The sequence below is a fragment of the Sarcophilus harrisii genome, chromosome 1 (assembly GCF_902635505.1).
Source record: "Sarcophilus harrisii chromosome 1, mSarHar1.11, whole genome shotgun sequence".
NCBI classification, from domain to species: Eukaryota; Metazoa; Chordata; class Mammalia; order Dasyuromorphia; family Dasyuridae; genus Sarcophilus; species Sarcophilus harrisii.
The window spans coordinates 161835981-161852321 of NC_045426.1; the positions used below are offsets into that span (position 1 = coordinate 161835981).

At 34.6% G+C, this 16341-nt stretch overlaps 1 protein-coding gene across 1 annotated transcript in view; it reads left to right on the top strand.

Annotated features, from left to right (window-relative positions):
• ARSB (arylsulfatase B) overlaps positions 1 to 16341 on the top strand; it is a 233076-nt gene that overhangs the window by 102153 nt on the left and 114582 nt on the right. Inside the window, exon 5 of the mRNA XM_031966136.1 lies at positions 5271 to 5514. Coding sequence (XP_031821996.1) covers positions 5271 to 5514 — 244 coding nt within the window. The remainder of the gene's footprint in view (positions 1 to 5270; positions 5515 to 16341) is intronic.

A 16341-nucleotide genomic window follows, 5' to 3' on the forward strand; every position in this document is an offset into this window, starting at 1 on the left:
CTACCTTTGCATATATTTTGAAAATAAATAAAGCAAAAAAAGACATAAGAATAACTGAGCCTCTCCCCTAAAATTGAGTGACTTGGCCAAGTTCCACAAGTACTAAGTTAAGAATTGGGATTCAAGCCCAAATCAAGTCTTCTGACTTAAAATTTCAAACTCATTCCATTATACTACACTATTCTGACATCTTAGTGAATGCCCTAATAGAAGCAACTGGTTGGCAAGTTTTTCTCTTGTATTCTGTCATTCTGAATAATGATTCTATATTATTTTCATTGTTGTTAGAGAGAAGATAGTTAAACTGACTTGTAGGAGAACTGTTTGATCTCTTTCCTTTCAATCAGCCAATCAAAAAGTATTTATTGAAGAGGAAGTGTGCAAAAGTGACAAAAGTGAGATTGTTCCTGCCTTTAAGGGGCTTATGTTCTACTAGAAAGATGCAATATTCACATAATGTATTATGTGAAAAATATACACAAACCAAATACAGAGTTATTGTGGGGGACACAAAAATTGGGGGAATAAGAAAAAACCTTTTGAAGGAGGTCACACTTGAGAAGGAACCTAAGTATTCTAGAAGTAGAAGAGAGGAGAAAGAGCATTCTAAGTATGGGGGACAACCTGTTGAAAGGTGTGGAGATGACAGATGAAAGATAATATCAGAGGGAACAACAAATAGACTACTTAGACTGTAGCATAGAATGCATTATGGGAAATAATGTAAAATTGAGCTGGAGACACATTGTGATGAGCTTTTAAATTCCAGAGCAGTTTGTAATTTATCCAAGAGTCAACAGGGAATTTCTTGGGAATGAGAGTGATATGAATATTGTTGTATTTTAAAAATATCAGTTCAGTAGATGTGGAGAAGATGCTAATAAGCACTAATCAGAAAATTAATTAATTGGCTGTTTAAGTTGTCCAGGTAAGAATTTATGAATGGTGGCTTTGTGAGGAGAGTAAAGGAGATGGATACAAGAGATGTCAAGAAGGTAGAACTGACTGGTATTGGCAATTAATGAGCTTCAGTGATCTTCAACAGATCTTTGTACTGAAAAAAATCCAACCAATTAAGCCAAATGCATCAAAACTTCTAAACTCTCTGCCAAAAAAAACAAGATTCAGGAATTGAGAGAAGGAAAGGAATTCGGGTGATGTGTGCCTGACACCTCTTTTCTTTCTCCTCTGAATTAAAAGCATTTTTGCTTGCCAATTCTCCATTACTATTAAACTAAATATTAGTTATCTTTTATCTCTAGTAATTTAGACTTGACATGTGCTTTCTAGCAATGTATTCAATTTACCTAATTTTCATTATTACAAAACATTCTGGAACTCCTAGTGGAGTTCATTTTGTGAGGAAATTTCACTTACGTTTTGTACTATATGTATCCAAAGTTAATCGTATTTATTTACATATTTTTGGTATTTCTATATGTTCATATTATTGTTGTCTTCTCTAAATTGTAAATTCAAATAAGGGTAGGAAATTGTGTCTTTTATTCTATTTAATCCAGCACAATTGTTTTGCCCTTTATGCTCTAAAGATTACATAATTTTCAGAACTGCTTTTTAGATAAAAAATTTTCTCTGAGAATCTGGGACTTTTAAAAAAATTTCCTTAGGAAAGTGGAGGCACATAACCTAGAACTTGTTCCATGTCTATAGGGCTTATTTGAACCATTTTATGGATTCTTCCATATGTATAAGTGAGGTATATATAATCAATTAATGGATTACCCAGTCCTCCTTAAAATTGTGAATTGGGCCAATCAGTCATCAATCAAGACCATTAGATTAGGTTTGAGAAGCCCTTAAAAGTTATTAGATGAAATGGAATGATGCTCCAAAAGGGGTTGTTGTTATTGGCTAATAAGACCTTTTCTTGCCTTGTAGGTTTTCTATAAAATACACCAATGTTGAACCCCAAAAGTTCTAGGGACAAATGAGGAGAGAGTTATTCTAGCTAAGCCCCTGAGAGCTCTCACTTGGGGGGATAGAGAAGGGTGAGCAGAGCTTTCCTTTTTTACTACTTTGTGAATTTTGGGGAGTCTAAGCATTTGGACTTCCCCTTGGTATCCTAGCAATGAACCTAGAATGGCAATGACTGGTGGTACCATTTACGTTGGGAGCTAAAGACAAACTGGATATACTAAAGAAAGGCAGATTCAACATTTTATCCAAAGCTTTTTAACTTAGAGTCCATGGTCTATCTGTCTATCTCTCTCTCTCTCTCCCCTCACATACATACAGACACGTGTCTATATATTTATATTTATATATAGACACATGTGTCTGTGTATTTATATATGTGTGCATATATGTATGCATAAACTTTTCAATTAATTGGTTTTCTTTGTAAAGCTTGGATTCATTTTTCTCCTACAATTGTATGTACTGGTGAGAGAGCATGTCACAGACTTTTTTTATTGCAACTTTTTATTGACAAAACATATGCATGAGTAATTTTTCAACAGTGACTCTTACAAAAACTTCTGTTTCAACTTTTCCCCTTCTTTCCTACACCTCCTCCCCTGGATGGCAGGTAGTCCTATATGTAAAGCACTGAAACTCTTGAATTAATGCACTGAAGTCAGACAACCAAGCACTAAAGGCTAATTATCAATTGGACAATGCTCTATAAGCATATGCTTGGAAAATGGTCCTTTCCACTATCCTGTGCTGGCTCGATAATTGGTGTATACAGAAAATTGTAGGAGGGATTAGGGGGTGGAGTAAGAGTAGCCAGAGTCACTTCTGGGCGGGAGATGAAGAGGAGAGGTCATGGAGATCCTGTGTCCATCCAGTTCATTCCTACCCCTAAAGATCAAGAATAAAGACCAAGGACTTTTGCTTATCCTGACTCTGGCTGTTTCTAAGGTATCCAGGGTGCTAACTCGGTCTTCACACCTATACATGTTAAATATGTTACAGTATATGTTAAATATAATATATGTATACATATTTATACAGTTATCTTGCTGCACAAGAAAAATCAAATACAAAGAAGGTAAAAATAAACTGAGAAGAAAAACAAAAATGCAAGTGAACAATAACAGAAAGAGTGGAAATGCTATGTTGTGATCCATACTAATTTCCCAGTGTTCTTTCACTGGATGTAGCTGGTTCTGTTCATTACTGATCAATTGGAATTGATTTGGATCCTTTTATTGTTGAAGAGAGTCACTTTTATCAGAACTGATCATCATATAGTATTGTTGTTGAATTATATAATGATTTCCTGGTCCTGCTCATTTCACTCAGCATCAGTTCATGTAAGTCTCTCCAGGCCTTTCTGAAATCATCCTGCTGGTCATTTCTTACAGAACAATAATATTCCGTAACATTCACATAACAGAATTTACTCAGCCATTCTCCAATTGTTGGGCATCCACTCAATTTCCAGTTTCTTGCCGCTACAAAAAGGGCTGCCACAAACATTTTTGTACATGTGGGTCCCTTTCCCTTCTTTAAGATCTCTTTGGGATATAAGCCCAGTAGTAGCACTGCTGGATTAAAGGGTATGCACAGTTTGATAACTTTTTGAGCATAGCTCCAAATTGTTCTCCAGAATGGTTGGATTCACAGTTCCACCAACAATATATCAGTGACCCAGTTTTCCCGCATCCCCTTTAACAATCGTCATTATCTTTTCCTGTCATTTTAGCCAATCTGAGACATGTGTAGTGGTATCTCACAGTTGTTTTAATTTGCATTTCTCTGAATAATAATGATTTGGAACACCTTTATATATGAGTAGAAATAGTTTAAATTTCATCATCTGAAAATTGTCTGTTCATATCCTTTGATCATTTATCAATTGGAGAATGGTTTGATTTCTTATAAATTAGAGTCAGTTCTCTATATATTTTGGAAACGAGGACTTTATCAGAACTTCTGACTGTAAAAATGTTTTCCCAGTTTATTGCTTCCCTTCTAATCTAAACTGCATTAGTTTTGTTTGTACAAAAGCTTTTTAACTTGATATCAAAATTTTCTGTTTTATGATCAATAATGATTTCTAGTTCTTCTTTGGTCACAAATTCCTTCCTCCTCCACAGGTCTGAAACATAAATTATCTTATGTTCTTCTAATTTATTTATAATCTCATTCTTTATGCCTAGATCATGAACCCATTTTGATCTTATCTTGGTGTAATGGTGTTAATTAAGTGTGGATCAATGCCCAGTTTCTGCCATATTAATTTCCAGTTTTCCCAGAAGTTTTTGTCAAATAGTGAATTCTTATCCTAAAAGTTGGGGTCTTTGCATTTGTCAAACACTAGATTTCTATAGTTATTGCATGTAATGAATTTTTGAGGGGAATATCTTGTACCAATTGTTCTTACTATACCACCTGAGTAAAAAACCCTTTATAAAAGTGAATTAAATCTGATTGACTAATTGATTTAACTGATAATAAGAGGCAGCCCACCAATGGGGCTTGTGAATTATATATAGTGTTGGGGGGAAATCCAATACCTTCAACCTCTTAGAGCTACCTTTAAAACCCACAAGAGAAATATAGTTGCTTCTTTCTTGGGATCCAACCAGGGTGAATGGGAATTAGATAGAGTGAATTTAATCATTTAATCTAATCAATATAAAGTCTGTAGCTCTTCAAGACTGAATTTCAATATTTGAATATTTTATTTTACTGTATTAAATTCTAAAGGGCACTCAGTTGTCATGCTGTTTCTTTAGATAATGGTGATGAAAATTATATCTACTTAGTTATTGAATTCTAAGGAAATATTTCTCTATACTTACCTTCTTCATTCCCTGTGTCATTTATTTATTTTCACCTTTTGGTTGTTGTTGCTGTTTGCTTGTTTTTTTTCTTATTTTTTTTTTCTTTTTGATCTGATTTTTCTTGCGCAGAATGATAAATATGGAAATATATTTAGAAGAATTGCACATATTTAATCTGTATAGAATTACTTATTGCCTAGGGAAAGCAGGAGAGGAATAGGGAGGGAGAAAAATTTGGAACTCAGGATTTTTCAAAAGTGAATATTTAGAAGTATCTACGTATATTTTGAAAAATAAAAAGCTATTATAAAATTTTTTGTCACAAAATCGATTTTTTGGGACATAAATTCATCTTGAAGGTAGAGGATTTATTGGAGGATTTAATGTGGGATTTAATACTTGACGATTTAGTATTACTGGATTTCTTTCTCATCTCAAACCATTGGAGAACTAAAAATCTCATCGCCTCTGAATATACTAATATGGTCTTTATATAAATATCTAACTTTGTTCCAGACAATGGTGGACAGACTTTGGCAGGGGGCAACAACTGGCCACTCAGAGGAAGAAAATGGACACTGTGGGAAGGTGGAATTCGAGGTGTGGGCTTTGTAGCCAGCCCCTTACTGAAACAGACAGGAGTGCAAAGCAGGGAACTCATCCACATTTCTGACTGGCTGCCTACTCTAGTCAACCTTGCTGGCGGACATACAAATAGCACAAAGCCACTTGATGGCTTTGATGTGTGGAAGACTATCAGGTAACATTAAATTATGCAATTATTCTCCAATGTAATAGTTGGTTTTCTAAGAAAGTTTGGTTCAAATAAAATGAGACTTACATACATGAATATAGTCGATGACATTTTATATAGCACTTTAGATTTGCAGTGTAGGGCATGCATGGTCTCATATCCATACTTACCTTCTTTCCTGTTCTGACAGAGTTACTATATTGATAATCAGGGAATAACTATAGAGATGGCCTGCTACATTCCAGAGTGCCATCTGAACCAGATAAAAATGTAATTGTAAAATATTTAACAAGATATATAAAAATGCAATAAAACTTAGTTTATATCACATTTTAAAACTAAGTTAATACAGCCATCTCTAGGATGGGATGGGGGAAGAAAAAGAAAAAAAAAGCTTACCGAATAACTTTGTTGTATATTTGCAGAGAATAGCAGGTTGTTCACTGTCAATTTGTATGTTCATATAAGTCATCTCTTTTTATTGTTTTATATTATAGAAATGCTTCTTTTATTCCATGAATTAAAAACAAAATAATTTTTAATTTAAAAATAAAAGTTTCCATTACAAAAAAAAAAGTGTGCTCCATAGGGATCTTTACTTATGGATTAGTTACCCCCATTTCTATTTGAATTTGACTTCACTGCTCTAGATAATATCAATTTCCCTATATATTAGCCAAGCGTTTGACAAAAATGTTTCCTATTCTTCCTGTGGAAAAAGGAGAAATGTGGGCAAAGATGATAGTTCAATTAGGTGAATTTGGAGCTCATTGGCAAATTGTCAGATTCAAAGTAGTCATTAATATTTCAGTGTCAAGTTGGAAATAAGCCTCTGGGACATGACCCAGGGAAATGCACTGCAAGTAATCCTCCATTTACCTTCCATCACATCTAACTTTCCAAGTCTTGTTTAGGGATTCCTAATCTGGCATAATAATCTGATGGCTCCACTTGGAATCCTTGTGTTTGACTTGCAGGCTGCCTAGATGAAATTCCCTTTCCTAAATACTTACTGTTCTCTCATGCCTATCTGTGTCAACCCCATTCCTCTTACACCCCTCTCCAGCCCTACTCTAGCCCACCTTGTGCCCAATCATATCCTTGTTAAGTGATTAACAAGCTGCCCTTCATATTAGACATGTGCCCTATCCCTGGACATTATTTTGCACATATTTTTTCTTTAATTTTCTTTGCATGTATTGTGTCCCCAAAATTCAATGTAAACTCTTTCAGAACAGGAACTATTTTGTGCCTATTACCCAGCATAGTGCCTTGCAAATCGTAGGTGGTTAATAAATAATTATTGAATTGAATTTTTGTTGATTAAATTGTGACTGATCAAACATTAAGCATTTATTAAGTGCTTGGATAGTACAATTTTATTATTTGATTTACAATGTTGTAAGGAGAGTGCTTTGAAAATCTTAAATCTCTATATATGTAAGTGTTATCATGGTGATCATGATACCCAATATTCTGCTACATACTGGGAATAGATTTAAGATTCATCTATTCAGAAAGAGGAGGTACATATTTCAATATCTTACAAGAGATGCAAAATCTACGTCTTAGCTAGTGCTGTATTCCAGCTGCTATTGATGATTTTCACCTAGAGGAAGAAAGTATAAGCAATGGAAGTTCATGGATGGAGCTAGAGACACTTTTAGAGATCATCTCTTCCAGCCTGTTTAAATGAGGAAATTTATTCACAGAGATGCTTTGAGTACAGGACTGATGATGGGTCAAATATCTGAATATCAGCCATCTTAAAATGGGAAGATCTTATCACTAGAAAATTGACTATTTCAGTCCAGCCAATTTTTTTTTCCATTGTGTCCAACTCTTATAACCCCATTTGGGATTTTCTTGGCAAAGATAATGGAATTGTTCGCAATTTCTTTCCCCAGCTCATTTGACAGATGAAGAAACTGAGACAGTCAGAATTAGGTAACTTGCCCAGAGTCACACCACAAGGAAGTGTCTGAGACCAGATTTGAATTCAGGAACAATCTGATTTCACACCTGGTGCTCTATCCACTACATTACCTAGTTATCCAAGTTGACTACATGGGATATCTAAGCTTTAGCCACTGCTGAAGACTGCTTACTAAGTTAGAAATGAGTTATAATCTCTATCAGTAGAAAGGGATGAAACCATAGGTCTTGAAATAAGAACAATTCACATTTGTGTAATGCTGTAGACGTTACAAAGCATTTTACATATATTATCTAGTTCAACCCTGTCTTAACATACTTAGGAAAGTTTGAAATACAAATATTTCTATGCAGAATGGGGCAGAAAACTCCTTTATTTGCTCCCTATGCTGCCAAGGCAACAAACTGAAGGGGCTGTGGTTCAGTTGAGGAGCTCTAGTTATATCTCTGGTGTAGGGAGAACTAAGTAGTACCCTGCCCTTAGGACACAAGGTTTCTGATTCAGCCCTGGCTTTCCACATTCCCTTAATTGAAATCTCAGGCTACAAGTGTGGCTGCAGCTGCTGAATCCTTAGTCACAGCCTTGAACAACTGCTCATGCTTGAGGGAAAGAACTGATGTAACTGGGAGGCACTGCACCTTTGGAAAAATGCAGAATAAAATGGGAACAGATAGAGAGAAAGTAAAGAAAGAAAATCTGATTGAAGTTGTGTGTTGATACACTCCCACAGTGGAGGGGTGGTCAGTAAAAATGGGGTCCCAGATAGAGTTAAGTACTCAAGATGAAGCAGAGTATATAATAGTATAGAGCTTTTATAGTGGATAAAAAATGGGAAGGGGTGGTCTACAATGCTTGACCAATGCTTCTCATTGGAATTGGTTCAAAAAGGAAAGAATATATACACACTCAGTAAAGGGAAACATGAATTAAAAGAGGCAATGATCAGAAGGTTTCTTATCTGAGTCAAACTGGACCAGGAATTGGGGGTAGTTTGGACCTAGGGTCAAGGTTCAGGAAGAGGCTACTTCCTTACATAACCTCACAACAACCCTGCAAATATTATTATTTCCATTTTATACATGAGGGGAAAAGATGATATTCAGAGAGATTAATGTCTTGTCTAAGTCTATAGAGTTAGGAACTGGGACATGGAAACCTATATCACTCACACCAACCCGTGACCAACCCATATTCACACAAACCTTATAGAATTTTATTTTCTCTATCAAGTCTATTTTGGAGTCTACAATGGAAAATGATCTATCAATATCTATTTGAACCTTAAATTTTTTTAAAATAATTTTTTCAATTATCAAGCATTTTCCTCCCTTTCCATATATAATCAGACAAATTTTTTTTTGAAAAATATTTCCCCCCCCAAAAAAAAAATATAGCCAGGGACATTCCTGTGAAAGAAAATGTAATATCTCCTCCCATCGTGTGTCATCACTGGACAGATGGTCAGGAATAAGTGGCACAAGAAGAGTGGAATTTAATTGACCATTTATTTATGGAAAATATTTCCCTGCCCCACCCTTAAATGTTTGGAAAATGAAAGTCAAAATTGGAACCTTTTTTTTTTTTTAAATTGATAGGGCTGTGATCTCAGTGTCTAAAACTGTAGACTTTTAAAAAACATTTTAGCACATCAGAATCAAGTTGCAAGTCACTGATCAGTGACTCCTGGATTTTTTCCCCTCTTGAATCTGCAGACTGTGAGATTTGGCCCAAAGTAAGACTAGACATGAAATATTATCCCAGAGGGGGGAAAAAAAAACCCTTTTCTTCTTAGGCAGTAAGATGTGGTAGAAAGAAGATTTGCTCTGAATTCAGAAGACCTGGTTCAAATCTTTGTTTTATTCTTGGTGTTTGTTTAGCAAATCACTTAACCTCTCTGGTTTAAATTGTCCTGTTTGTAAAATGAAAGTTTGGATTAGATGACATTTCAGGTTCCTTTCTTCTTTAAATGTATGATCTTATTTTTCCAGGATAGTCTGGTAGATAAGTTTGCCTTTAGGAGGTCATAAATGGAAAAACGTGATTAGGCCTTTTGTTAACGGACATTTGTAGCAAAATATCTTTATCTGTGGCTTGTATTAAATGCAGACATTTTGGAAGAGGTATGGTATGACTGATGAAAATTTTATCTAGCCTATGAAATATCAAAAGTTGAACTAGAGAAAAAGGAGATACAAAAGTAATTCCTTAAAAATTAGACTATATACTATATCAAAAAACAATTTTAAAATGTTAAAAAAAGGAATGAAAAAATTAAAGAAAATTAAAAATTGACATTTAAACTTAAGACTTTTAAGCATAAAAATAACTATGACAAAGAATTATAAGGACTCAATAAGGATAAACTGTTTATATTTCTCTATGAGAAGATAATACGTATTACTCCTAAGAAGGTTATCGCTGCTAGAGTATCCAAAAAGAGCCTACATAGAGAGTATGAAGGTGAGACTTATGGGTGGTGATTTAAAAAAAAAAAATGAAATGTATGTGGGTAGTATACAACCATTGAGGAATTTATATTGTTTTTGGCTTTGCATATTTGTTATAAGAAATTAGTTTCTTTTCCCTCCCAATGAAACAGAAAGGCATACGCAAAATTATGTTTATTAAAAAAAATAAAGGGATGAAGAATGTGATTGATGTGAAATGTTATTTGAACTTCCAGACAAGGTCGACATATGCTTATTTTACTGAATTGTACTTTGGTACTAGAGATTTCTCATGAAGGAGGAGTAATTGATATATATCTGTAATGTAAAACAAAACACATCAATAAAAGTAAAGTGAAAAAATAAAAAAAAAATCTCCATCTGTCTGAATGCAAGTTTAAAAAGAATTATAATTGGGCTTTGTGGAAGAGGAAAGGATTCTCTTTTTCAATCATATCATGAATGAAGAAGGATAGTTTCTGGTTAAACTTAGCTCTGTCAAGTTTGCAGGATGGTGTAATGCAAAACACGCTTCTAGGATTAGGTTCAAATTTCAGTTCTGTTGCTCTACATATATGATCATGGATAGATCATTTCACTTCATGGACCTTAGCTTTTTTATTGGTAAAATGACAAGGTTGGACTAGTTTACTCTAAGGTACCTTCCAACTCTGATTTTAAGTTAATTAGATATACTGAACTAATAGACTTTCACTGGGTTATTTAAAAAAAAAAAAGATAAGGGATAGACTGATGTCAGGAAAATGGGATAATTAAATAGGACTTTATTGACCATTTGGGGGTAATTTCCAAATCAATTAAATTTGATTTTCTTAGAATTATCTTATAAAATACTTTATTAATTTAATAAGAATCAGTTTGGTATAACAAAGTACTAGACATGGAAGTGGGAGGACCTGGGTTCCACTTTTTGAGCCCAGAAGGGAGACCTGCCAACAGGGCGTATGGTTCCTGATTCAACCTTTGCTTCCCGCAATCCCTAAGTAAAAAACTTAGGACATAAGTGTGATTACTGAATCCCCTTTAAAATAGGGAAAATAATATTTATTACCTACTACATAGGGATATTGAGAGAATTTTTAATGTATGTAAAAATGCTTTTGCAAACCTCGGAGTTTAAAAGTATAAGTTAATATTATTATGTGGGGAAAAAAAAGTCCCTGAAGAGAATATCCTCACAGTTGGAATTTGCTTTAAAATGGTCATTCATTGGACACAACAGCATCTGCTAAAGCCTTTGACCTACTTACCGGGGCCACTAGGAATAAAGCAGCCAAGTGGGAGATGGTTATCTCATAGTTTTTTACTGAGATAGACTTAGCCTTGTAGTTGGCCTAATAAAGAATCAAATAAGCATCTGAGGCCTTGTTTCAATGTTTGATTCAGTTCGATTCAATTCAATATGCCCTATGTAGAGCTCAGTCCTGGGAGAGATTAAAAAGAAGTCCCTGGGAGCTTACTGTCTGATGGGAAGATAAGAATTGTAGATAGCTTTAATGCTTCTGAAAGGTCCTAAACAAAGGGCTATGTGAGGTCTGAAAGGAGCACAGGGATTAGACAAGTTTTCTTCAGGGAGGTCTTATTTGAGTTAAGATTTAAAGAATGAAATAAGAATTCTTTGGCAATGAGTGTGAGGGAAGCTATTTCAGACATAGGAAACATATGAGAAAAGTCATGAAGACAAGAAAACAGGGGGCATTTGTGAACTGTTTAATTTGGAGACCAAAGAGTGCAGAGGGGAGAGAAGGGTACAATCAAAATGTGAAGGGACTTGAATGCCAGACCAAGGAGTGTGAACATTGCCCATTGATGGGCAATAAGAAAATGCTAAAGATTTTGGAACAGGGGGGTGGGGGTAGGGGGTGATGGTGCAATCAGATCCACATGTAAAAAGGATTAGTCTGGCTGTTATATTAAGATGAACTGGAGTAGTGAAATGATGGAAGTGGGAACATCTGATGAGAGGCTGTTTTTATTTGTCAAAATGAACAAAAAGGAAGGCTTATTCTAAGTGGGTGACTGAGGGAATAGAGAGGAGAGGGACAGATGGCACAGATATTGTGGATGGTAGGCAAACTTGAAACTTGAGAGACAGCATGAGATAGGTGAAAGACGCTTAGATATTTTTTTCACTTTTAATTTATGGAATAAAACAAGCATTTCTATAATGTAGTACAGTTAAAAAAAATCTGATTGCACATGAAACTAAATCTACCGTGTACAACTTACTATTTCTTTTAAATATACAATAAAATTATCATGTAAATTTCTTTTTCTCTTCCTACACCCCCAGAAATGGACACATCAGACACAAATAGGTATATAGATAGATAGATTTAAGGTGTTTGATGTAGACACACCAAATGTTGAGATTGAGATGAGCAACTGGCACCAAATGTTGAGGTTTGGCACCAAATGTTGGGGTTTAGTCATGTGGAGAATTCACAATGCCCATTCTCTTTATCAAAAGGGGCATTTATTTAAGAGTTTACCAACAAAATGAAGAGATGCACTAGATACCAGGAATGATAAATATGAAATAGAACTGGGAGAGCATATAACAATTAACAATGAAAAAGGCAAGTTCCTTGGTGAAACTCATAATTAACCAGGAGAAAGGGAATATACACTATGAGGTGGGAGTATGCCATTCTAAAAAGAATTTAGCATCCTAAAAGAGTTAGTTAGCTATATGAAGGAGGAAAGACACCATGAGGCATATGGGAAGGATGGGATAAGGAGAAAGACACCATGAGACATGGAGGAGAGATGGGAAGAAAGATACTGTGAGGCAGAATGCCATAATGAGCTAACTTTTAAAAATAAGCATTTATTATCTCTCTTCCCACATCCCCATTCCCCACCCACCAAAAAGAAAAATGAATAACAAAATCTTCATAACAAATGTGCAGTCAAAACAAATCACATTGGCCATGACCAGAAATGGTATTAACAGGCTGATTTCCAATTTGCCTATAAAATTTTGTTGAAAAGTGAGTTCTTATGCAGCTAACTGGGGTTTGGGGATTTTTCAAACATTTGGCTATGATGTTTATTTGCTTCTGTCTATTGTGTATCTGATTTTTTCCCATTGATGGACCTCTCTATTTCTTAACCAGTACCAAACTGTTTTGATGTTTACTTCTTTATAGTACAGTTGGAGATCTGGTACTGTGAGACCCTTTCCTTCATACTCATTTTTATTATTTCCCTGGAGATTCTTGATAGTTTATATCCTCAGATGATATTTATAATTATGTTTCATAGTTCTGTAAAATAATTCTTTGGTAGTTGGATTGGTATGGCACTGAATAAGTAAATTAATTTAGGTAGTATTATTTTTATTATATTGGCTCAGGATACCCATGAACAATGAATATTTCTCTAATTATTTAGATCAATCTTTATTTTTGTGGTGTTTTATAGCTGCATTTCTCTGTGTGTATCAACAGATAGATTCTCAGTTATTGGATGTATTCTGTAGTTATTTTATTTTTAAAATATTATTTCATTCCCCCCCCCCAATTATATGTCAAGGCAATTTCTAGTATTCATTTTGAGTTCCAAATTTTTCTCCTCTTTCTTTCCTTCCTTTTTCCTAAAATCATAGGCAATTTGATATGGGTTATACATGTACTGTCACATAAAACATTTCCACATTAATCACAGTTGTGAAAAAAAAGAACAGATCTAAAGAAAAAATACAAAAAAGAATAAAATAAGTGGGAAGATTATGCTTTAATCTTCATTCAAGAGTCCATCGGTTCTTTACTGGGAAGTAGATAGCATTTTCTTTCACCAGTCCTTTGTACTTGTCTTGCATCATTGTGTTGCTAAGAAAAGCTGAATTTCTCATAGTTGATTATTACACAGTGTTACTGATACTATGTACAATGTTTTCCTGGTTTTGTTCAATGAACACTTTGTATCAGTTCATACAAGTCTTTCCAGTTTGTGCTCATCATTTCTTATTACACAATAGTATTTCATTACATTCATATACCACAGCTTGTTCAACCATTCCCCAATTGATTGTCATTCCCCCAATTTCTAATATTTTGCCACCCCAAAAAATGGCTGCTATAAATATTTTTGTACATATAGGTCCTTTTCACTTTTTTATGATCCTGTGGGATACAGACTTAGTAGTGGTATTGCTGGATCAAAGAGTATGCTTTTGATTGCTCTTTGGGTACACTCCAAAATTGCTCTCCAGAATGGTTGGATAAGTTTACAACTCCATCAGTATTACATTATTGCCCCAGTTTTCCCATATCTTCTCTAACATTTATCATTTTCCTTTTTTGTCATATTAGTCCATCTAATAGGTATGAGGCAGTACCTCAAAGTTGTTTTAATTTTCATTTCTCTAATTAGTGATTTAAATCACTTTATCATATGACTACAGGCAATTTTGATTTTTTCCATCTGAAAATTGTTCATATCCTTTTGCCATTTGTCAGTTGGGAAATGATTTGTATTCTTATAAAATTTGATTCTGTTTTCTATATACTTAAGGAATGAAGCCTTCTTCTGAGACATATGCTGTAAAGATTCTTCCCCAGCTTTCCACTTTTCTTCTAATTTTGATTGGTTTTGTTTGTGGAAAAGCTTTTAAATTCAATGTAATCAAAATTATCTATTTTATATTTCATAATGCTCTCCATCTTTTTGTTTGGTCATAAACCTATAACTCACTTAACTTCTCCTTTAAGAATTTGAATGCCAAGGCAGCTAGATGGTGCAGTGGATGGAGCATTGGTCCTGAAATCAGGAGTTCAAATCTGATCTCTAATACTTTAACACTTCTGAGCTGTGTGATCCTGGGCAAGTCATTTAGCTCCAGTTGCCTCCCTCCCCCCAAAAATAATAATTTGGATGCTAACCATTTGGTGTATATGATTACTTCACTGTCTATTGAACCTTTTAGCAAGATGTAGTTTCATTTATCTCTTTTTTATCTCTTTTAATTAGTCTATTTTTGCTTTTGCTGTTGAGATCAGGATTGCTACTCTTGCTTTTTTTTAATATTTCAGCTGAAACATAATAGATTCTGCTCCAGCCCCTTATCTTTACACCATGTATGTCTCTCTGCTTCACATGTTTTTCTTGTAAATCATATATTGTTGAATTCTGGCTTTTGATCCACTGTGCTGTACGCTTCTGTTTTTTTTTTGTTGTTGTTGTTGTTTTTTTTTTTTCCTTCTCCAACTCATTTTTTTTTTTATTTAATAGCCTAATAGCCTTTTATTTACAGGATATATACATGGGTAACTTTACAGCATTAACAATTGCCAAACCTCTTGTTCCAATTTTTCACCTCTTACCCCCCCACCCCCTCCCCTAGATGGCAGGATGACCAGTAGATGTTAAATATATTAAAATATAAATTAGATACACAATAAGTATACCTGACCAAAACGTTATTTTGCTGTAGAAAAAGAATCAGACTCTGAAATATTGTACAATTAGCTTGTGAAGGAAATCAAAAATGCAGGTGTGCATAAATATAGGGATTGGGAATTCAATGTAATGGTTTTTAGTCATCTCCCAGAGTTCTTTTTCTGGGCATAGCTATTTCAGTTCATTACTGCTCCATTAGAAATGATTTGGTTGATCTCGTTGCTGAGGATGGCCTGGTCCATCAGAACTGGTCATCATATAGTATTGTTCTTGAAGTATATAATGATCTCCTGGTCCTGCTCATTTCACTCAGCATCAGTTCGTGTAAGTCTCTCCAGGCCTTTCTGAAATCATCCTGTTGGTCATTTCTTACAGAACAGTAATATTCCATAATTTTCATATACCACAATTTATTCAGCCATTCTCCAACTGATGGACATCCATTCAGTTTCCAGTTTCTAGCCACTACAAAAAGGGCTGCCACAAACATTCGTGCACATACAGGTCCCTTTCCCTTCTTTATAATCTCTTTGGGATATAATCCCAGTAGTAACACTGCTGGATCAAAGGGTATGCACAGTTTGATAACTTTTTGAGCATAGTTCCAAACTACTCTCCAAAATGGTTGGATTCGTTCACAACTCCACCAACAATGCATCAATGTCCCAGTTTTCCCGCATCCCCTCCAACAATCATCATTATTTTTTCCTGTCATCTTAGCCAATCTGACAGGTGTGTAGTGGTATCTTAGAGTTGTCTTAATTTGCATTTCTCTGATTAATAATGACTTGGAGCATCTTTTCATATGACTAGAAATAGTTTCAATTTCTTCATCTGAGAATTGTCTGTTCATATCCTTTGACCATTTTTCAATTGGAGAATGGCTTGATTTTTTATAAATTAGAGTTAATTCTCTATATATTTTGGAAATGAGGCCTTTATCAGAACCTTTGACTGTAAAAATATTTTCCCAGTTTATTGCTTCCCTTCTAATCTTGTCTGCATTAGTTTTGTTTGTACAAAAAC